This window comes from Opisthorchis viverrini (assembly GCF_000715545.1).
Source record: "Opisthorchis viverrini unplaced genomic scaffold opera_v5_94, whole genome shotgun sequence".
NCBI lineage: Eukaryota > Metazoa > Platyhelminthes > Trematoda > Opisthorchiida > Opisthorchiidae > Opisthorchis > Opisthorchis viverrini.
This window is the reverse complement of record NW_008751751.1, coordinates 388,893-412,581: the sequence shown is the minus strand read 5'-3', so window position 1 is coordinate 412,581 and position 23,689 is coordinate 388,893. Positions and strand designations below refer to the sequence as shown.

Here is a 23,689-nt window from a genome sequence, read left to right as displayed (position 1 = left end):
GGCTGTGTTGCAGGAGGCCAGCTGAACTGCTCTTCGAAGTGCTCGGCCCATCTCTCCAGTCAACGTTTTTGCGAGTGAATTAATGAGCCATCTTTTTCACTTATTGTTTCGCTGACCGTTGCTTTCATAGGGCCAGTCGATCGTATCAGTTGATAAAGGGCACGGGTGTTTACGTTTTCTCCATCTCCCGAGCTTTCGATATCCACCAGAGCTCTCGGTCTTTCCTTAGACTCTTCACTATTTGGCATTTGAGGGATTTGCGTGCGTCGTCGTACTCGTTGCCTGCTGGTATGGCTTTCCTGGCACCAATCATGGATAACGACCTCGACGACATCCAGTTTTCCCGTGGTCGAATTGGAGAAGTCGGGCAGGCAGCACTGAATGCCGCTAGTATAGCTCGTTTCACATTTTGCCACGCTTCATCCACATGCTCACTGCCAACACAGTATTGTTTTACTGTGGAAAGTTGTTGGGCTAGCTCTGAGCGATACTGTTGAGCTATGGCAGTTCTTCGAAGATAGTGGATTGGCATGCTTCTTGCCGACTTGCGAGTGTCTGAAGGGAAACGGACTGCCATGGCGTGATCGGTGTGCCCCAGAGAGAACGGCAGTCTTGGATTGTGGCTCTCCACCTGTGGCTGATGGCCACTTGGTCCAACTGGGCCCACGGTTGATTTGTAGTTGGCGGCCGCCGGGTTACGCGGTGCGAACGTTTATGTTGAAAGTTCGTACTTGCCAGAAGCAGTTCGTGATCGGCACACAACAGAAGGAGTCGAACTCCATTGTCTGTGTGGCGAGAATCGACTCCGAATCAACCACCCAAATGTGATTCCGAGGAGCTCAGACGATCTATTTGAGCATTCAAATCGCCTGCAAGGATCACAATGTCAGTGCTAGCTTTAAGTCTGGAGTTGTTATCGTTTGAGTTGCGTCAGTTCACCCCAAATAGTTTGTGTTTTCGACTGCTTGAATGAATTTAACTTTGCTTTCCGGTGAAACGGAAAGCAAGTTTTCCGATTTTTTCAAGGCCTAGTTATATGTGCTTTATGTACTATACCAAACAGTAATCACGTCAGTCAGCTTATACTGAGGAGCATTGCACGTGAAGGTTGACATCTTGCGAATTAGCTTCCTGACTCTTAGTTCATTCCTAAGTAACTTCGTTGCCAGCCGGAATCATGCAGAGGTCAAAGCGGCCTGTCAGGGCAAAACCACAGCTAATGTGAGTCTATGTGAGAAATGACCAGCATCAAAACAGGTGGTAGGTTTAACGAACATTTACTGCTTAATATTCAAGCATGAGTACCCACGCAGCTGCTCCGAGCACATATTGCCGGAATGTTAGGCTTTTGGATAGCAACTGATGCAGATATTTTAATATCACACAGGTGATTTTTCGTGACCTCCATGGAAAGCTGCTGTGATTTGACTGCATAAACTCACAATATATCCTTAATGTCCTTATTTGCCTGACATCGTTTCAAACACCGTCACCATTTCTGTACCTTTTACTTTGTTGTCTTCACAAATTTTGTAGTACTACAGTCCAAAGTAGATATCTGACAACGCTGATCTATTTTGACCACAGTAGGAGGATGAACTTCCTCATTTTCAGAATCATTCTCAGCGTGTATAGACAGACCTTTGTGTATCAGACAAGTCTGCATAACATGACTCCCGATTATGTTCAACAACAGTGATAACGCAGCAGACATCTCGATTTACCATCGTACGGATGTAAGCTTGATTGATTTTAGTAAGGAAAGCCATCAAAACACTAAAAAAAGCTTTATATAACGGATGCACGTCGAATTGCAGAAGTAAGAATCCCTACGCATAAAACAACTAACATTAGAGTGAAATGAGATTATAGGACTGCGTAAGTTCTGACTTTTCTAGAGTGCTTTCCAAAACAAAAGACCAGCAGTTCAAAGATTGGAGGTCTTCCTAAAAAAGGGTTTCTTGCAGAAATATTCTACCTGTTTCGAAGATAAAATTGGACATTTTAAAATTGGTCCATATTAGAGGGAGATGATTCTTACTTACAGAGTAGCCAGTAGAACTCTAACACGTCTTTTGTCGTCAGCAAACTTGTAAAGCTTCGGTTCCTGGGCCATATGCTTCAAACAACAATTCTCGTGGCCACCCCCTGCCACTTATTCGGATCCTACCTCTGACAAAGAATCCTGGATGGCAAACCTGCAACACGCTAAGGCATTTGAGTTTAATGACAGCATATGCTTCCCCAAGCACAACCGACTTCCCGTTCCGCAAGATATCCCACCGAGATTGTTCAAGAGTCGGATGACTTATTCGGCAGGCGATTCTCTGGTCTATGTTCCCGGATTCGGGAGAAGGAAGAAGACAAATGAAGGGAGCTGGTGATGGTGCCCACTTGCAAAAAGCGGGCTCATTCTAGGCGCGATAATCATAAGGGGATCAGCTTGTCTCCGGCCGTAACTGGACTGTTGTCTCCTTGTGGTGGCTCGTGAAAAACTGACGGCAAATGGGGGCTCCGGCCTGGTATGGGTTGCGATGACACAAAACTCTCCAAAAGCTTTCGTACGCAAAGCGGCATCCACTCCCTCCATTTCTTTTTAATTTCGTGATCAATCAAATAATGAGATGAATGCTGAAGGGCTTTCACAACCCCGGCCATCATTACAGGCCATTCATAATGGTGGATAGTAAACTCACACGTGGCTTACAAGTTAAGCATCAAGGAATATTCAAGAAGCATCAAGAACAAAGAGAGCCAATTAAACCGGTACATTACCTTCAGTCTGCTTCTAATCAACACTCAAAACGGAAAAGTCGGATGTAAACTCTCTAAAAGTTATTCTGCATTTGTATTAGCAGAGCGGTCCAAGTGTAATTAAACCAAACTCATCACGATTTCACTGTTGACCAAAAGAGAAATGCTCATTTTTTTTCTTGAAATAGCTGCGGTAGCAGTTAAATTATCCCACGCACGCAACGACTCCTTTGTCCCAGTTGAATGTGCTGGTGAGAACTTTCGTAAGAATTTACTAGTACTGTACAATTTTTGCAGTGTTTCGCAGCAGGGACTTAGCTGTGGTAGGAAACGACTGAAAAGTATGAGCGAAAATATGGCAAATATTTATTCACTACAAACTAATACGACATCGTAATTTTACCAAAAACCCATTCTTTGTTTTCAGGCGTGGATTACCGCTTTGGGTACATCATCGAGCGCAGCGACTTTGCCAATCACATTCCGATGTTTGGAAAACAACCTAAAGATTGACAAAAGAGTGACAAGGTTTGTACTGCCCATTGGTGCAACAATAAATATGGATGGAACCGCACTCTACGAAGCTGTGGCCTCTATTTTCATTGCCCAAATAAACGCAAAGGACTTGTCTGTCGTCGAGGTGATTGTAGTTAGGTGAGTCACAAGTTCATTTATGTCCTAAGCCAGTTTGATCAAGGCTGTCATTTAACAGCTGTCAAACGGTTTGATAAATGGTATTACAGTTGAAATTGAATTGTGCAGGCTTTGCAGCTGGAGTAATAACTCGGTGAACAAAGCGAGGAACCACACTCCCAAAACACTGCTTCTAATTAGCCTTCATTGCGTTGGATCGAGAAACGACCTGCACGTCATGAATGAGAATGTTTTAGACATTCATCTATCGATATATCAGTATGACTTTTTTTTAAATAACTATAGAATTTTAATAAAGGTGCAAGAACAAAGTGCGCTTTTAGTCAACTGCAAAGGCCAGTCTGCGAGCGCATTATCTTGAGATTAACAGCATAGGCTTGGTTGCCATAAAAAGTTACTGCATCACAATGAGAACCCACTGGACTGTTTTTTTGGATTTAGCTGAATGTTTGATCCAAGCGAGTTAGCAAATTTGGGCTCAGGCCTAACCTCATGGTAAACGCCAGCCCGGTTAAACAAGTGTGGGTTCATTTCCAGTTTAAGACAATCTCAATCAGAATAGAAAACTGTCTTTTCAACACTTGATTTGCCAGTCACAACATTCGCAAGAGAGTTCAGCTAACTTCCTAGTAGTACGACGCCACCTTAATCAAATAGAGAAAAAGTAAATACAAGTTCATTAGGATTGAATGTTCGTGTGCATATAATTTCCTGCGTGTTGGACACTTGCTGGCACAGAACAGCCCAGAAAACGTTAAATTGGATTTTTTATTCACGTTATTCAATATTTGCCAAACGGGGCTTCCAGCAGCTAATAACTTCTCGAGGATTGTAACAGCAGTCCACTGCCAAGGACATTCATTAAAGGTAAAAGGACGTTTATAGTGATTCAGTCATCATTCCATATATGTGCATTTAGGAAGATATATTACTGCAAAAAAAAAGGCCCGTCATCCTGGTCTAAGGAAAGATGTCAATTAATATTGTGAGTTGCTCGGTTTCTCAGTTCTTCCTGTTGTGAAGGATAAACACTTCCGCTAAAACCGTTTCCGGTAGTTAGAAAACCGGCGAAGCACTTAAACCGAACTTTTATCTACTGGAGCAGGAACGCTGTAAACCACCATAAAAGACAAAAATCTGCAAATCTCCTACCACAGCCATAACAAAAGCAATGTTAGTTCCAACTGCTGACCGGAAGTTCGCCGGCTCAAAATTGAATTTAATGAGAAGCGCGTTGATGATGACTCCCAACAAGGATAAAAAAGGTATATATTGGTTTATGCTTATCAGCATAAATTGACTTCACTGTCGGGACAAAATCTTTATTGAAAGTGTTAGTTTGGTCTAAACATTTATTGATCAACTAGAGAAGATAACATCCTGACACCCATTAAAATCAGTCAGTAGGTCCACCTAAACTTGTATTATAGGCTCAGGTTTTTGTCATAATCAACTTTCGACATATTTCATCAGTTTATCGAATACCCTATACGTTTTAGCTGAACAGTCATTCATTCACACAACGGACAGGATAACTAAAAAACAGTGTTGTTTTCTGAATGTGAACAAAAATATATCTATTCATTTGGTCCATTGGAAATGCTCGTCGGTAAACCAATAAATATCTGAATAAGTCAATTACTCGTAAAAAATGATGTTGCTTATACAAAAGTCTTATTCATCACCTGCGTAAGTTGTTTGATCAGTAAATAGTTCGTAGATCGTTAGCATGGAACTGCTAACTAATTGCTTATGCATTTCAACGTCCTTCAACCTCCCTCTAGAGCCCAACAAGGGCAAAGATTCTATAATACTGGGTTTTTATGGATTCGATCCAAAATCAGGAAAGTTACTCACGCTTTCCTGTATTTACTGGATGTTAGATACTCCTGTTTTTTTCGCGGGGCTCAGTTTTATTTTTTAAAGGAAGGACACTAGTGGACGGAACGTTGCAATCATCGTATTAACAGACGGCGCAGGATACGTGGAAGTTAAATTGGTTCCCTCAGTGTGGCTTAAGAACAGTGTTTCCAGTCGCAATACCGAATGGCTGGACATGGATAACTACTGGTTCAGTAAAGTTAAGGCTTGTTGTCTACGCTGTACTTAGCATTTGGTATGAAATGACATGAACACAGATGAACTTGTTTGCATTTTCACCAATATCGTGCAATTTCAAGGTGCGATTGAATACACACCTCAGGCGATTCTAGCCATCGGAGTTTGCAGTAGCTGGGATGGATTTATTCACCATTGCGGATCCCGTTGACACGAAATACTGATATTTGAGAAGGTATTTCTGTAGGACTGGAATTATAACCATCATAAACCATTAATTATGTCCTGGTAGGATAAAAACTGCGTCGGTTTTACTGAAAAAATCTACCTATAGGCGCCACTGTGGAATATGCAGTGTGGTGTCTGTAATATTGATATGTGTTTATGTGCACGATGAGACTGATTACATTATTATGTTGCGTCACGAGTGGAAGTAATGGAACGCGAACAGCACATCTGCCATGACTAATTAAACTGTTAGAACGAGAGCTGCGTGCTAAGCAGTTTGACCTTGATGCCACTGTAAATAGGTGAGCTGTATATGGAACCGAGTAAACCAGAGCGGCTCAAATTTCTAATTTGAAAATAAATCTCATAAGCGGTATTCATCTGGCTTGTGAGAGTGCCATGACAATAGTCCTTCTACCGAATTTCGTCTACCCTACTGATGTCAAAGCGTTGCATTCATGGTGACAATCCTGGTGCGAACAATAAAGATTACTGAGAAAATCAGAAAGTACAAACAACAACGTCACACTTAGTTTCTTTTGGCCAAAAACCCCAGGAACTTCAAAACATCGAATAAAAATCCAGTGAAAAATTCGTTGACTTAACTCCTGAAGAAAAGGTGTATGCTTTACCGGGACAAAGGGTTTTTTTGATATTTCTTGGGCGTCCTTTGAACATTTCTTGATGGTCCAGAGAAGATTTTTTATGTATGTTCTAACTGTAGTTCTTGTGCGAGTGTTATGCAACTGATCTGCTTTATCCATGAGTGCCAATATGTAATTTTTTCTACTTTACCCTGCCTCCCTGATTCAGTTTGTTTATCGGTTGTTTCGATTTTTTCTCATCCACTCTAGTTTGACAGCAACTCTAGCAGCGATTGGGGCTGCAAGCGTTCCAAGTGCTGGTTTGGTTACAATGATGCTGGTTCTCACGTCTGTTGGACTTCCAACCAAAGACATTTCACTCATTCTTGCGGTGGACTGGATGCTGTGAGTTTACGTTTGGGGTTTGGATAATGCATCATTAAAAAGTGCAATTCATTTTCGCATGCAACCAGCCTGCTCTTATCACTAGCCTAACGTGTTGGTTATCAGATATTTATTTTTCTATTTGCAGGTACTCACTTCACATTTATATGAATCTAAAAATTGTTTTGGCTACAACTCTCCCTCCAAAATACTCATGTTGCACACAGACCAGTAGTATGGTTGAAAAGTGTACGAAACCACTGACTACACCATATTTTTGCGCAAGTAAAGTATAACTGTGATAGACGTAAATTTGTCGTCCACACAGAATGAAAACCTCTAGTTAAATTTCATAGACTACGTCTAGCTGGTAAGCCCTAATTATAGCAATGAATATGATTGGTTGGAATTGGATCTTGGTCATTATTGCCGTACTATTAATAGGTCCTATGCGACTATCTATAGATTTTTGTCCAATTCTGAATAAATACTAACTCATGGGTATGATCGGATATGTGAGGTAACTTCAAATATTTGAATCGGAGGTGTCAGGCTCCATATCCATAATGTGGGACGTCGGTTGGAAGTACTCTGTGAAGACGGTGTTTAAGGTTCACTGAAACATGTTATTAATGCCAAAGATGACGCAAATCAATAAACACTGATTACAGTGTTCTAAAAATGCCTGCTACAATCTCACATTTTTGCTGCTGAACTGTCAAGTTACGCTATTCAATCTACAACCACTGTCAATCTGTAAACTGTGCTTAACATCTCGTTTGCGAAAGTTTCATTTGCAATCTAGGGGAAATCGGTCTTGCCCTGTTGATTACACTGATTGCCAATAAACTGCGACGGATTCTAAAAATTCGATTATCTCAAAAGTTTGAAAACCTCAGAATTGCCGACTGAGATTGAAACTAAACCAAATGAGTTACAGATATGAAACCGTTAGAAGATTAGTGTTTGCAAAAATTGTCAATCAAGCCATCTGGCTACAAACATTCTTCGAGATTTGATATTTTAAAAAATGCTTTGAGCCTATCCAATGTGACTTATTCCGTTTTGGGTCCAACCATTAATTAAGTCAAAATATTTCTGTACCGTTTTTAATTTTCTGGGCTCCTTCCGTTTCCCTGTCGCCTGCTTTTAACGAATCACTTCTTGTAAGCGATCTACTTTTGGGCCGGTAAACAATGACTAACTAGGATCACTTATACTCTGATGACCTCCAAGAATATAACTTGTCGTGGATATTTGAGGAGATTTCAGCAACCATATAGGTAGTTTCCTATCAAGGAAGTATACTGCGGTATCTCAAATATCGCTTTAACTGTAGTGGAAGCTGGTCGTTCTGTAAAGTTTCATTTGGAGAATATCATAAACGACATGTTTAGCTGGGATTTATGCCATTTCAATGCTAAATCATCTTGCAACTGGGTGTAGGTCATCAAAAAAGCCAATTTTAAGCATGGCGTTCTCGGTTGTTTCTGCCCTCATTCTGCAAAAAGAGCCTGATTCATGATGTTTTGCTCAAGAAGGGATGACCCAAATGTCAAAAGCTTTTCACTAGCTTTGTTCTCATTATTGCCTCAAGTCTTATTGTTATGATTTTTACTGCAAATCTCAGGCATAATCTTCTTCAAATATCGCAGACAGATTTTTATTTCACTGTAAATATCTGAACGGTTTCTTATCGTCACTTCTGTCTGCTTCCCACACATTTCAGTGATCGTATACGAACATCCATTAATGTCATGGGGGATGCTGTTGGTGCTGGCATTGTGGACCACCTCTGCCGCAAGGAGTTGGAAGCAAAAGACGCAGAAATTGAACGTGAGCTAGATGAGGCCGTGGAGGAGTATACACATATCATTACTACACCAACTTCAACATCTGCCGTTGATAATAATAAGCAAGGGCGTCGACGATGGAGCAAGAAGCGTATGAGTGTGGCTGCCGCACTGAAATTACAAGAGAATGCCTCACCAATATCCGCTGCAATACCAACATCGGCAATGGTGGATCACACGAATCCGTTTACTGTGCGAGATGAACATCTTGAAGATATTGACGCCTAGCCGTTTTGCCTGTATTGTTAGGCGTAAAGTTGTGAAAAACTGTTCACACTTAGATCAAGCCAAGCGTCAAAGTTAAACCATTCAAAGAGCTGCATAGTTAGCACCGTCATTCTACCACGCAGCGAGGACTTTATAATCTTTCTTTTTTGTAACGTATTCAATTTTGTTGTTGTTTGTAGACAGTATGAATTGAACAAACCTTTTTTAATTCTCACAGAATTCTCACTCAGTCTATTTTGATCTGACATCACCGTTGTATGCTGTTCGCTGTCTTCAGTCTAAACCGTTTTACTCGAAATTGTGCTTTTATTATCTACCTGGGCACTGACTTCCTATTTCTGTGCAGTTCTGACCTTAGCTCTCCCACAGTATCTGTACCCACGATCAGTAAGCGCCAAGAATATCTGTTACAACCCTATTACTCAACACTTCCTGCTTTATTGGTTGTCCTTTATTTCACCGTCCAGGGGGTTTGGGAATCGCATCTAAAGCAACACATGTATCCAAACTTTTGATGAACTTCTGCCGTTTCTAGCACAGTTTTTGCGGTATCTACGTACAAAATAGAGACCAACTCAAAATTTTCTATTCTTCAGGAACTCACAGTGACTGATTGTCTCTCTTTTGTGTTGCTCGAAAATTCTGTCGTTTTTTAACCTTTTTCATGCACAACAATTCATGACCTAGAACCTGTATAAATAGTGATGCAAAGTGAATATCTCACATATATTGCTATCGCAATTTATAGGGCAATGCGCACGTACAGCTTGAGATGTCGAGAGTGGCCAAATAAACCGTTCCAAACCCGTCGTTAACGAACGTTACCTTAGCATGTTTGGACGGTAACTTTCTTACTCTACTGGGGGATATTCACCCATTACGGTGGAGTTCCTTCCCACAATATCGACGAAATGATGCGACCAATCAGCTGACCAAAAAATGACTGTAATAATCCGCTTCTTTTTAGGAGGCATTACTCAGATTGACCAGCGCCCATCACAGATAAACAGTTTTCCGGGTCTTGGGATGGAGGCTGTGTGGGATTTGGTTGATCTATATGCCTGGGTTTTGATGGTCCTTCAGCAAATCAGCCAAACTGCTATCGTGGCCCATGCACGCAAATGGACCCTCTCTGTGGAACTCCATGGGTCAGAAGTTAGTAAAGTGTGTTGAGTCAAGGACGATCACAAAAATGACTGCTGAATGTATAACTTATTGATAATGTTGCGTTTCTATTTTTTCGTGATAGAGAGTGGGCTCTAACTGGTGATGCTTTAGGTCCAATAATGTGATTTCTTTTTGAATTCCTTCTGCTTAAATCTGGTAAAATGTTGGTAATGTTGATAAAGCAGGACAACAAGTCTCATTAAATATGATGGAAGTCAACACTACTCGTCTAGAAACCGCCACGTTACCCTTTTGGATAACTATGTCTGTTGCCCAAAAACAACATTATAGCGCTCTAGAATCACCACCTGAGTCAGAACCACAGTTGAAGAATATGAATGCTTTCTCGAGCTCCTCTTATAGAGAAATGCATCCGGTGAGATTTGAAAATAAAAATGAAGGCAACAAAATTGATCTGAATATAAACCGGAGCCTAAGTAGGCCAAATAGGCCAAGTTGCCGATTGTCGTGTGGGCTGAAAATGAAAGTACCAATGAGGAAACGAACGTCTTCTGATGCGAAGAATCGGGTTTCAGAAGCGAAGTGTCATTACCTTTGATGGGTACAGACAATAACGCTGGCCACCCTGTGGCCTGTAATTTGCTGCACACCAACATTTATGGATTAGAATATCGTGGAATATCATGATCTAATTGTGAACCAGGTCATTTCCGAACATCAGCTGAATAGTTGTGAGTAGCTGCGAAGTTGTGACACAGGTGAAGTTTCTCGAAAAAGAAAACTTACGGAATTGTGACCAAGTTGGACTATGTGTATCTGCGTCCCTTTGTAAAAAGAATGCCATGCCAAAGTTACCAACTTGGCCTTCCAGTAGGTAGTGCAATACCTCTTTAGAAGAACCAGTTTAAATAACTGTTTTCATTAATTGTGCCATTGATTATAATCTTTAATTTCCCTTTCAAAGTTTGTTTTTCTTGCCCTGCCAGTGGAAAATTAAACCAATTTTTTTTCTGTTTTAGCATGACAACCAATGAAGTTGGTGGGTCATCCCACCAGAATATTCACGCTTGCATTATTCTTTTCGTGGGGTGATAAAGTGGCCTCTGTATGCGCGACATTCCTGAATAGGACGGACAACCTTGTACGGCTTACTTTGTCTTCTCTGATGGCCTTTACGACGACGTGTCCCAAGATATTACGTTGGAGTTTGAAAGATCGTTTTTACGTGGCCGCTGACCACTCGGGTCATTTGATCGTTACGTAAGCAGATTTCATTGACTGATCTTCTGGCAGGTACAGTTCCCTAAATAGTGCTAAACTTGAAAAGATGATCCAACTACAGCAAGACGGTTGGAAAAACGTGTGAGTTATTCGGGTAAATTTGACGCCACTACATCTGAACAATAGGGAAAGTCTGCAGTGTTCAATGAATCCAAATGGCACAGCTTAAATATGTCACACGACCTTGTAGTATTCTGGGCCGTCTAGAAAATAATTTCAGCATTGATTCGCTTCAGACGTGGGAGTAAACCGTGGAGTGCTATTTTGTTCCACCAAATCGACCCTGGACACATGGCTAATCAGATCTCAGCATTTCCGGTAACGTACTATGCTCCAGAAAACCAAACCAGTGCAATCAGACTGCGTAATCTGACGAGTTATTTCTTCTCGGCTGTGACTACCTAATCTTTAGGCACAGAACAACTGCACCGCTCTCTAAAATAAAACTGGCCTGCTATTTGCCTGTCGCCTAATGGTAACACACATTAGGCCGTAGCTTCTTGTAATCCGCAAAATTAGCAGCGTTTTAGACTAACTTTATCGCAGCAACCATCGGCTATATTAATCCCAGCGGTTCGTTCTCTATAACTTTTAGATTTATATTGTGGTGAGCCTGAATGAGAACACGCTGAACAATGTCATGGTGATTTTGAACAATGTGTGCACATACCCTTTCGATTTTTTCATCAAAACCTCCATCACATTTGATATTCAGGTTCACATCCTTAAGTCTTCCATCCCCATGAAAAAGCAGACTATTCTATTTTGGGTTGAAACGTCGATCAGTTGAATCGATTCATGAATATAGGTAAGGAAAGCCTGCCTTGTAAGGATCACATTATCTTCCACACCACGAGGCGGTTGTCCAAACTAACCTTTAGGCACTTTATATCTCAGCAAGATGGAGGATTTACGCTGACCACTCCAACAGACTTAACCTGGAATCAGCGGCTTTAAGTATACCCTGTTATGTAGTACATAAATATGTTGCAGCTCCACAGGGTGTAAGTGTATTGTTATATTAAACAATCAACCTAATTTCATACTGACACTAATGCAGACAATTTTGGCAACCTTTAATCTGATTAATTCTTTAGTTCACCAACATACTAAATGTAACGAACTTCAGCTTTCCTAGTCGCTCGAAATTTTTTGGCTCCGTGTAATCACGCGTGGTATTTCAACCAAGAACCACTGACTCACTCATCGATGGAGAATTCTGCCTTAACATTCGAAGTTCTGAAATTTCAACCAAATAAATACAAATATTTGCAGCGCTCTTACAGAATGATTTCTAGTTATTTCTCCGTTGGTCTTCAGGCTAGACGTACGTACGCGTATTAGTTTAATCGCAGCTTAGGAACTGTCATCGGTGAAGAAATGTCGTTAAATCTTTTGTACATTTTGTAAGAAACGTGAGGAACATCCGAATATCTGAAAATTAAATGCGTATCCACCGTAATGTCCACTCCATATCCTGAGTGTTTTCTCTCATAGAAAAGCAGTCGATTGTGTTTTGTAGATCTTTTTACCCTGACCAGATAAGACATGATGTTTCCCTTACCAGAACCATTAAACACTATTTTGAAAGCATGAGTATGAAATAAATGACGAAAGTTTCAGCAAGGCAAAACACTTCAGACATTTTCACGATTATCGACCTGTGGATTTACCAGTTTTGCTTATGCAAATACATTGTGAACTTCTTCTGGGACAAAAAAAACTTGAATTCTTTATTAACACTATGTTGATATTGGTTGTCTTTACTTCCAGTATAACAGGTTGGATTGATAAAAGTTCCATGCGCTGTAGATAATTGAAGACCGATAATTTTACTTGCATTAAAACGTCCGCACTGTCTTTTTTCGAACAGCATACAAGTGTGGTCCTTGCAATAAAAATCACACAGTGCGTGGCATTCTTTTATATATTTTTAATATTATCAGAGCAGCATGACAAAAAGCAACCTCTCAGACGCCTTTGTAATTAGGATGCAATTAAAAGAGGGGAGATAAATTTAACTGTATGCAGTAATTGGACAGTCGGAAATGGCAGTGTGATATAAGAAACAGAGAAAATTTGCTTGCACTATCGTCTTCGTAAAGGCACTGAGCAGCCGCAATAAATCCTCACCGTGCGATCTGAAGATGACCATCTCAATCGAGTTTGCTAAAAACTATACTGAATAAAAATGGGGCAAACAAAAAACTCACAATCAGTTGCCTATTGTCACTAAAGTTGACACAGTTAATATTTTGTCAACAGGGTTAACCGAAAAATAGTGTGTGCATTTTGGAGGTGAGATGAATGCTTTGACGGATATGGAAACAGATTTGGAAAACCGGGGAACTATTGTACATTTAAAGTTCAAAATTTGACGATGACAAAGGTTTATTTCCCTTGATGACGTTTAAATTTATCAGTCTGCTAATGAACCTCTTCATCATTGTTTGCACTCAGAATCGCAATGTTATTTCGATAGATCATATCAGGCAATTACACGTATTGCTGTGGAACAGACGGAAAGTTGGAAAAAAGTAAACAACACAAAATAAACAATGCATAAAAGAAACAGCCAATAAATATTACAACTGTTTTTAAACTATCCTCCACCTGATGCAAGCAATAGATTTTAAGTACTCCGTATTTTCATTCCAAAGAATCATCTTGACGATAGTGAAAACGCTATTTCGCTTGGTGGGGGTATTTTATTCTGCTTACTCCCCTTCATCTGCTTTACAAAGTTGGTTCGATGGGCCTTATCATACGGTAAGGATGAAGATATTATCCAAAATGCAAGTTGGAACTGAATGTTTATTTCGATTAGGGCGAAAAATTTATTTAAAAAAACAGAATTAGAATCAGGTGTGTAACACTTGGCAGCGTGAGGCTATATTTTGATACTGTGTGGCCTTGACTACAAATTACGATGTGATACTCACTTGCAGATCAATTAGTTATTACACGGTAAATTTCGGGGAACTTCTTCAAACGCATTGTGGGGTTATTATAGGCTGCTTGTAAGGGATTTCAGTAGAACGAAGAAGGTAGCGAACAAAGACCCATGTGCGTAAAGGATTTATCGGTTACACTGGCGTGTGTATACCGGTGGACTTGGATTGCGCAAGTTTTTTTATAAATTTCATCCTGTTTTTCGATACCTTTAAGTTCTTTTGTCGTGGAAACACCATAATGAGTTAGCAGTAAGAAGAGGCATAGGATGGACTTTCAAGTATCGGTCAGTTTTTCAAGCAGCTGTTCTGGACTAGAACAAAAAGGGAGCAGCAGGTACCACGGGTTTTCGTGATTTAACCTAAAGACAGTAGATTTATGGAAGGGCGGTTTATATGCCAGACCAGCCAGCATCTTTTCAGAAGCACCGTCTACACGAATTAAAATGTTCATAACTTTTACGTTAAGGCAGTTTCCTTAGCCTAGCCAAGAACCTACAAAGTCTTACGATAGAGAAATAGTTGCCGGGTGTTTACTTATGGCGTTGCAAGAGGAATGTAGGCTTCGTATTTCAATCAAAATCAAGCAATCTCCAAGTTTCGCTACAGACATTTCGAGATGGCTCTAGACGCACCTCGAAAGCCTATCAAGGGATTATACAAAAACTGCCTAGATGTCTAGACATGATGTCAACATCTTTCAAACACTGCTGTAGAGAATTAGTGAAGACACTAACCGGATCATTTTGAATGATTCACTTTCATATGCAAACAATAAAGAGGATATAGATTTCAACAACAAAGAAAAAGTTCAAGTCTCATTCTGTGTGACCAAAATGATTCAATCTCAAGTTCAACATCTCTTCAGCCTTCTGTAGGCATTCAATATACTTTGGATGTACTGTGCATACTTTGAAGTGGATAACTGAAAAATAATCTATTGGCAATCACTGGTTCCATCTAAATGAACTTTGGCGCCGAGCGTACAAAAATATCACCTGCGTGATCGGTGGCTATCCGTGTCTGGACAACTTGATGTGACAATTAATCATCAAATGTAATGTTAAAAGAAAATGTTGTGCTATTGAAACCGACATTATTCTACGTAAAGATGGAAACTTAATTTAAATCATTTTGTCTAATGGGAGGGCGAATTAGAGAGTGTTGCATTTTCAAGATGAAAAAATCATAATATATAAAGATTACTGCTTATCTGGAAATGTGAAATTGTTCAGCTGTTGTGTCTTGGGATACGAAGTTTGTAGGCAGGATATTTCACCCACAGTTAGTGGACACGGTTGATATTTTGACGGAATTCGGTGGAAAAACATAGCTTCCTGTTGTATCCTTGTTAGTTTTTTGTGGTCGGTGCTATAGTTTCAGTTGCTTGATCCAGTAAAGTTATAAGGCCCTCAAAATTCTACTCACATTCACACAATCTTGAGAATAAGGGGTGAAGAGGTGTTGTTCAAGTCATTGTTTAGTGGTGTAAATTGCTGGGGCAGTCCGAAATGCAAGCAGCAGAAAGGTTCATTGGGATTGAAGTAGAGTAACGTATTTTTCACTAAATTTTCACGTATCTGAGCTGTTATCCTCATGATCCGATGCCGCTTCTCCAGCTGGTTCACAAAAACGTAGAAAAGCGATCGCTGTTTCTGAAGTCCATCAGTGATGCACATCTTTCATTGGCCCTGATATATGATTTGCAAAGTGAGCGCAATACCATTCCTCCATCGGAAGAGCCCAATGCACCTGAACTGTCCTAATGTGAATATTTTTGTGCTTGATTGATACGATTGTTTACCTGATGCACCATAAACCAAACTTGGTATGCTGATGAACTGAACTACGTTTTAGATAACCTCTTGTCAGGTAGAACCATAGACGACCAAAATCTGTTGAAACTTCTTGGCTTGTTATAAGTTGCTACAGCTACCACCCGTCGCAATCTTGAAAAATGCATTTCGATAGCATCACGATAAAAGTTAGGGCAAAATGCTCCGAAATCTCTAAGTCACCAGTATTTTCTCGGAAATTATACATACAACAAAATGTTAATTTTTTAGTCGGGTACTCCTGAGTTTTTTCTTAAATTCTGGAAGTAACAGCGAGATTCTGGAAGGAAAAAATGTGAATTTTTCTGCAGCCTAATGTGATTTTCGCTTGGCTCTTCCGATACTGGAACGAAGGATACGGTTTTTGCAGGGTTTAACCGTAAAACGGAAGCGACACAACCTGAGTAATTTGATTACTTTTGTTTGTTTGCTGGTTTGTCAGTTTGTTTTCCATGCGTACCAGACCACGTGAAGTCACTAGGGGCATGGTTGTGACCGCGTTGTAGCTGGAGTAACAGTCCATCATTTGGCTAGGCCTACGCAATCAATTAAAGGCGACTCAAGTACAATTTGCAAAACTTGCGGTTTGGCGTGACTTAAGTTAGTGGTTGATGAATTATCCTACATCTGGTGGGATATTGAGATTGTCTGCGGCTGTTTAGTTTAGATGTCCAGCACCGCTTACGCTGCTGTCAGAACTTGAGAATGGGAGTAAAACGGCGAACCTGTCAGTATTTTCGTTTCCTTATAGTGTCCGATCTAAAGTTGTTATTTGTTTTCGCGTACCAAGCAGGAAGCTGTTGATTGCATCAAGGTTTAATTATTAGGGACGATGAGTGATTGTTCAAGGTTTGTAAGCGACATGAAGTTGTTCATCAGGATACAATAGACTGTTGATCAAAACAAAACAACTTTAGTCGTAGTTTCCTGAATAGGTACGGCATTGTGACATCATAAATTAATTAATTAAGACATTTTTGCATCAGTGAACCGTTGGAAGCTAGAACAGGCCCATAAGTTTATCAGCTGTTACGCATCGGGAAGCCAAAAGGATGAAAGCAGTATTAACTTCACTTGCTTTCAGTAGAGCAAAGTAAAAGCGCCTTTTAGGGAACTTCAAACCACTTTTCTGTGTACCTAAAAATGGTTGTCATCTGTGAGGCAAATCATCAAAATGTCCGGACTAATTCTGGCGGTAAATAATTTTGCTCTAATAAAAAAAGCACACGGTAGTGTAAACCCAAAATCAATTGGTGTCATCTACAGAAAAAAAGATGTGCTGTCATTTGTTATTTGTGTCAAACATATTCAACAACTTGTTCTCAAAAAAGAGCCCTGCATACTCCCCAAACAGGTTCATTTTAAATTCATTGATGTTATTATCGGTCTTGTTCAATCCTTATATCTAATTTTATCATTTGTAATGCAACTGAAATTTGTTTTTCAGGGATTCTGTCTTGCTTACGTCCGCTGTGATTATAGAAAACCCTGATGCCATTGGAAACTGGTCTTTACAAAACTGGAGGGCGTGTCACGGGAGGACAAGCAATATTTCAAAGTTTGCAGGCGATAACTGTAAATCATGTATCTATATTTTTAGAGTAAATACAGAAACAAATATATGACGAATAAATGTAGTATAACCTTGGCAATATTTATGCCTCTTTAATGTAGGCATATATAAGTCAGTCGGTCAAAGGCTACTAACTAGCATGTGTTTTGTAAATTTCACTAGATAAAATTTAGAAAGTCGAATATTTGGTGGGCAGCATTATTGATGTATTATGATACCTGTTCATACACATCGGGAATACAAACTTACCTATTTTGTTTCGGCTGCAAAAAATACACACTCAAACTTAGACTTTACTTGGAGTGCTCATGCCAGTTGCTGAGACAGAACATCCACGAGAAATTGTTTTCTGAATTACGTTGTGGAAGAACAGCTGGCATAAATTATAGTGTTTTGCCTGATGAGGCGTGGTGTATATTTGGTACACGTTCCATATCAGACTCATTCAGGGTTCAAAAATGTTGACCCAAATACAGTCTTGTTTTTTACTCATTGGTAAGTCGACACCTTTATAAATCCAGTGGGAAGGAAATAGGCCACCCCAGCGGATAGTGTAGTCGACCAATCGCACATAAAATTTGGGACACGAGAATTTCGGGTATAATATACTACTGACAAAACACGCAATCCATGACGTTGCCCGGAACTCTTTGGTAAACCACTGCCGATTTTACTTCTACGCGAATCCACCAAACTCGTATTCCAAATAAACACCATGACCTATCTCACTGAAGATGTGTATGCTTTTTTGAAGTACAAAGGACTCAAGTGAATCTTTCATTTATTATATTTTTCAAACAAATGTGCTAAAAGTACATTCTATAAAGGCAATATACCATGGTATCTTGAAAACTATTTCAAATACAACGTGTAGCTGCAGGATTGTAACCGTTTCATCACCAGTCACTCAGGACAGCACTGACGATATCACCTCGATTGGCTATGAAATGTTTGCAAGCCAACTGCCAAGCTCGTTAAACAGAGCAACAAGAGACCCGAGCCCGAACCTACCCATATTCCGCAATGTTGCCACGTAAAACAAGCTGCGTGCAGCGCATTCATTTTACGAACATCGTAAACCATGGATCCATTTTGGTCTTCCGTTAACACTAAGATAGTCAGACAAAAAGAGTGCATTTCGTCAGTTCCGTCTATTATGACTCGATAGAGCCCACAGAATGTTAATAAATTATTCCGCACAGAACGGGCCCGTCTACCTACAAAGCTCCACTTTATTTTTTTGGACAAAGATTAGAAATCCCACCCCGCATTCTAATTTATAATTTAATTTGTGCTGGAAAGCTAAGAACCACTTCAAAGCCAATATTCCGGGAATAAAAATTTTGACCCGTTGGTAGCCTACATATCAGTGTGAAAATACAAACGTTTCCCACTCGATTCTTCTATAATCTTTTTAGTCAAGGTAATGTATTAATAGTGTTTTGACTCAAACACACATATGGCGCACCACTGATCAAACACTCCACATCAACTTGAAAATTTCCATGACACACTTTAGTGATCCACTCTTTTACCCACCCTGAAAAGTGTTCCTCACTGGTCCTTAAACGTGTGAGAAGTCATCAACTTTACTCAATGTCCCGCAGTGAGATTAGTGAGGCCAAAAGAAAGTCGTCCATGAAACTCCTGCTTCCCCATGTCAAAAAACTATTTCATTTCGTTTTGTATACTCACCACCAATAAAACATAGCTAACTAATTTTACAGCTGGATTAACCTTTTCCATTTATTTAAGGCTGTGGTGGTGTGAACGTAAGTTGATTTATTACCATCAGATCACATTTTGAATTGATTACTGCACTAATTATTGTTTGAAGATAAAACAGAACTTTAGATCTTGGTCAGAAAATGTTTCAGGTTCCCTGATATTGAGCTAATGAGGTTTTGTTTACCACCACGACTTTTCATGATGCAACAGTTTTGTTTTTTACTGCCACTTTTGTAAAATTACACTTTGTCTTACTCAAAATTTCCCCCTGTAACCTTAGTCTTTTTATCATTTTGGCGTCTTTAAACAACGTGTAAGCTCTGTACCACTAAGGAAAAGAATTGTGCACAGAAAACGCTTTCGTAGAATACGAGAATGTTCCCTTGGTGAATGTAATTCACCAGTGGAATGGGCGACAACAGAATTGCATTTTGTCCAACTCGGCATAAATATAGTAGGTATGGGTTAAGCGAGCTTCCAATATATTTTTTAATTAACGTAACCATTATGCCTTATGTGTCTTACGCAGAAATTACAAAGTTGTCTGCCCATATAAGCATGTTGAGTAAATTCACTTATTCTCTACAAACTATCAACAGTTCAAAGGTGAACAAACACCAAGCCAGATAATTTATTTTACTCATCCGGCACTTATTTAGCGCTTTACAGGTTTTAAACGCTGATCTCCTGGCCACATCATGCATGAAACAAAGAGTTAAAAACTTGTGTCTCATGCCGGCATTTTACTAAACAGATATGAATAGTGGAGGAGAAGTACCAGAAGGAACATATTCGTTCGCATGAGAATCATTTCACATTTTTTGGGCCAAAGGAGTGAAAATGACGTCGCACTTCAGGTGTATAATGTTAGGCTGAGAAAAATAAGCTTGATATTTGGCCACGAATTCAAACAAACCCGACCTAATAATCAAAATCTAGATTTAACCTGAGTCAGTCGTCACATGGCTCTCAGATTTTTATAGGCCAGGATGTTCAGAATTGACCTTTGTGGCTGTGGTCTATCGCAAGTTGCAGAAAAAAGTGCATGTACTTTTTCCCACTTATCCTTTGCTGTTCAGGTACATAACAGCCTAACAAATGAATTGATTAGCAAGCTGAAAATTATTTATGTTAAGAAGAACTACAGATCACTGCCATCTTGCTTCTGTTGTACATTTTAGTGGGCGACCCCAGATTCTGGTCAGATGACAATCGTTGTAGTTATATTGATAGGTAGGCCATTAGGGACAACGAGCTTCAGTCGTTATCCTGTCGGTTTCAATGGGTTTTAATTAGACTACGGATGTGCTAATTGAAATTAACAATGTTAAAACAGTCGCATCAAAATGTCATCCTAACAGCTCTACGGAGGAGACCAAGCAAGTTGTGAATTAATATTCATTAGTTTGGGATGCATGCGAACAAAGTGTTCGACAGAAGACAGCCTTGGAATGGGATCTCAGCACACGGACATCTGTCGACGCACACTACCTCTTGTCCGGTCTTTTGTTCAAATATTGGAAATAAATTGTTAGAAATAGATGGCTACAGAAACTTAAGTAATGGTAGTACAGTGAACTTTGATTGCACGGCTCAGTGCTGCTGCAACGTGCTAGACTAGTGTTTTTGCACTTGAAATGCTACTTTTGCTGGGTATTGTATCAATATGATCCCGTAAGTAAACAAAAGGAAAGGAAAATTTCCAAACAAGTTTTGTTATAAAGGCAAACGTCTGTGCATGTTTTCCGACAGATATACGTAAATGAAAATTTCGTATGTGTATCCGAAACGCGTAAACGGGCGTTTGCATATTTATACCCAAATTACGGTTATTCCAAAGTATGTCCGCAGTGTTTGATACTTTTGTTCTGAAAACTCTGTTTTCGTTTTACAAAGCAAAACAACCTGCTTGATTGAAGCTTATGTTGTTCACGAAGTGTGATCATAGTAAGGCTGCAGATGTGCAGATATACTTCGGAAACTTTGGTGATTACTCCGCTTCTCAGTTCCTAAAAACCGTAGGAGATATAATAACTTTCAGCTTGTCGTTGCAAACATCTGAACTATGTCAGCAGACTTTAGAGATGGTTTTATATAGAAATATATAAATGTCCTTTGGGTAACTCCATTCTAATTCTTGTAGAACAAATTCAGGGATCAGTAACAAACTGGCTGAAACTGATCACCAGTTGTCTATTAGAGGGCTGGTCCAAAAACATAGACTGCAAATATTTTATCAACTACTAAATTTACTGAATAATTAACTAGTACTGCAACCCGGTTTAGTAAGCCAAATAACCGATGGGTCAAAGAAAGTTAAGTAATATCTAATATTTGCAGCGAGCCGCAGCCGGGATCGATCAACAGGCTTGGCAAAATAATTGAACGAAGTCAAGCGAAGCATGTAGCGAAAAAGGTGAATTAAAACGAATTCAATTCAACTGGCGAAGGAGATGAGAAGCTCAGATTCCATAAAGTGTAGCAGAATAATCGGACAATCTATTCCAGGAATGAGATTATGTTTACAGGCGTAAGGATGACGTAGACCTAAGTTGTATAAAAAATCTTCGTGAGATGCTTTTATGAACTCCGCTTCTAATAGGTAAAATGGCCAATCAAATAATTTGATATACAAACGACTGCGTAAAGACAGGTGTGTGGTTGTATAGATGAATAGTCGGACATACTAATATAATCAGCGGATTATCCTCAAATATCAAGAAGTTGCCAATTCGATCAATTATTTTCATTCAATCAAACTTTCTAAATACCTTTTTGTTTATAAGTGAAACGTGAACAATTGCAACAACGGGTTTAAATCTCGACCAACCTGATGCATGTACTTTGAGAAAAACAGATTTATTTTCATCAGTTTGGGTTAGGTTTAATAGTACGTCCACAGTTTATCCGCACTTACTTGGAAAACGCCAGGAACAATACAAGAATGATCTGTATCAACTGACATCTCGCTTGCGCAAAAGCTCGTTTCTCATATAATGCTCAAAAGAATATTGAAGGCATACTTCAAACATTTTGTCTGTTTTGATCTTACAGTCACCTTTATTTTCTAGTTTACCTCTCCACGCTTGTGGTGGCGACAAGTGTTTAGATTTTGAAGTCCTATGAAGAACAATTATCTTTTTCAACAAATAAAAATACACATTAGCAAACCTTAACTCCAACGCATGTGTACTTTGTGAATACATCGTGGGCTCCTGTAAAGCCACTCACGTACTCATTGTGTATTCCAGCCACAAGAACAGTGTTTCCTTTAAAGTGTACTGCATACGAAGTTGTGGAAGCAGTAATCGCTACAAAAAACATTCAAAGAAGTAATCGAAGCCCAAATCAAACCATAGTAAATATTACATCCTATGAGTGAACACTGCAAAGTAGTGCCCTACTGCACTCCAAAAAAGAGTGGGCATAGGCCACTGTTGGACAAATTCGTCAAGAGTTATGCTGATGCTATTCAGTCTATTGCATTCCAAATTGAAAAAGACTACTGAAAATGACTTCATTGGTATCCGTGTACGTGTATGCCCCGAAAGATTTCTATTACAGACTCAAGTAATCCGATATAAAACAGGTTGCTGAAATTAAAAAGCTTATTTACAATGCATTTCTTATGAGGATTACTAAAATAATTAGCTGTGCCACAATATTGTTTTATACAATGACAATTCTTAGGCAGATTTAATAAACCAAACAAGTTCACCTATTTGAGAAATTTTGTTTTCTTCATGGCGGACATGGAGCTAGTTCTTATGCTAGTTATTTGTACAGCAGACAGTACAGATAAGTCTCCCATTGCTACGGGAAGTTGTTACAACAATCATAAATGGCATAATTTGCACTGGCAGCCATCGTAAGCAAACTTGACATTTGAGTCTAACGTTTTCGGAGCTGCAGCAGACTGGTCTATCGCAGTCACTTTGAGCTGCACAACAAAATATCGCCTACATGTAGGTAGTGAAAAGGAAACCAACTAATTTCAAAAGGCTTCCATATTTTAGTTATTCACTTCATTCTAAAATGTCCTGTTAGGTTTATTTTCATTAAAATGTTTTAGCTTTCATTATCAGGTAAAATGCTTACAGTGCTTCTAAGCAATACAAAGACTGGGCATGCGTTCTAAGCAGTATCTTGCTGTATACTAGCCAATAACTTAAACGTTTCACGGATTCAACTTGTCTTCTGAGGTGTCTAAAAATAGCAAAGCAAAAAAAAACAAAAAATAAAAGCTAAAATGCAAAATAAAAAATTGATCTGTCTGCCACAGAACAGAGGAAACACTTACTGTTTTATTATTAAAAACGAATTTGGACTTCAAACCATTAATAAAGACTGAGCCCTCAGATCATTCGTAACGAAAATTCGAGCAACGAACATTTTACACAATACACGCGTACACAGTGCAACCTGTCTTACCCTGATGTGTCACAGAATA

General features: G+C 39.4%; 2 protein-coding genes across 2 annotated transcripts in view; both read left to right on the top strand.

The window, feature by feature from the left end:
• T265_05189 (hypothetical protein) overlaps positions 1-9,503 on the top strand; it is a gene marked incomplete at both ends in the record, with an annotated part of 51,400 nt that extends 41,897 nt beyond the window's left edge. Inside the window, 3 exons of the mRNA XM_009170133.1 lie at positions 3,182-3,408; positions 6,549-6,683; positions 8,392-9,503. Coding sequence (XP_009168397.1) covers positions 3,182-3,408; positions 6,549-6,683; positions 8,392-8,743 — 714 coding nt within the window. The remainder of the gene's footprint in view (positions 1-3,181; positions 3,409-6,548; positions 6,684-8,391) is intronic.
• A 179-nt stretch (positions 9,504-9,682) lies between these two features.
• T265_05188 (hypothetical protein) overlaps positions 9,683-23,689 on the top strand; it is a gene marked incomplete at both ends in the record, with an annotated part of 39,458 nt that continues 25,451 nt past the window's right edge. Inside the window, one exon of the mRNA XM_009170132.1 lies at positions 9,683-9,907. Coding sequence (XP_009168396.1) covers positions 9,683-9,907 — 225 coding nt within the window. The remainder of the gene's footprint in view (positions 9,908-23,689) is intronic.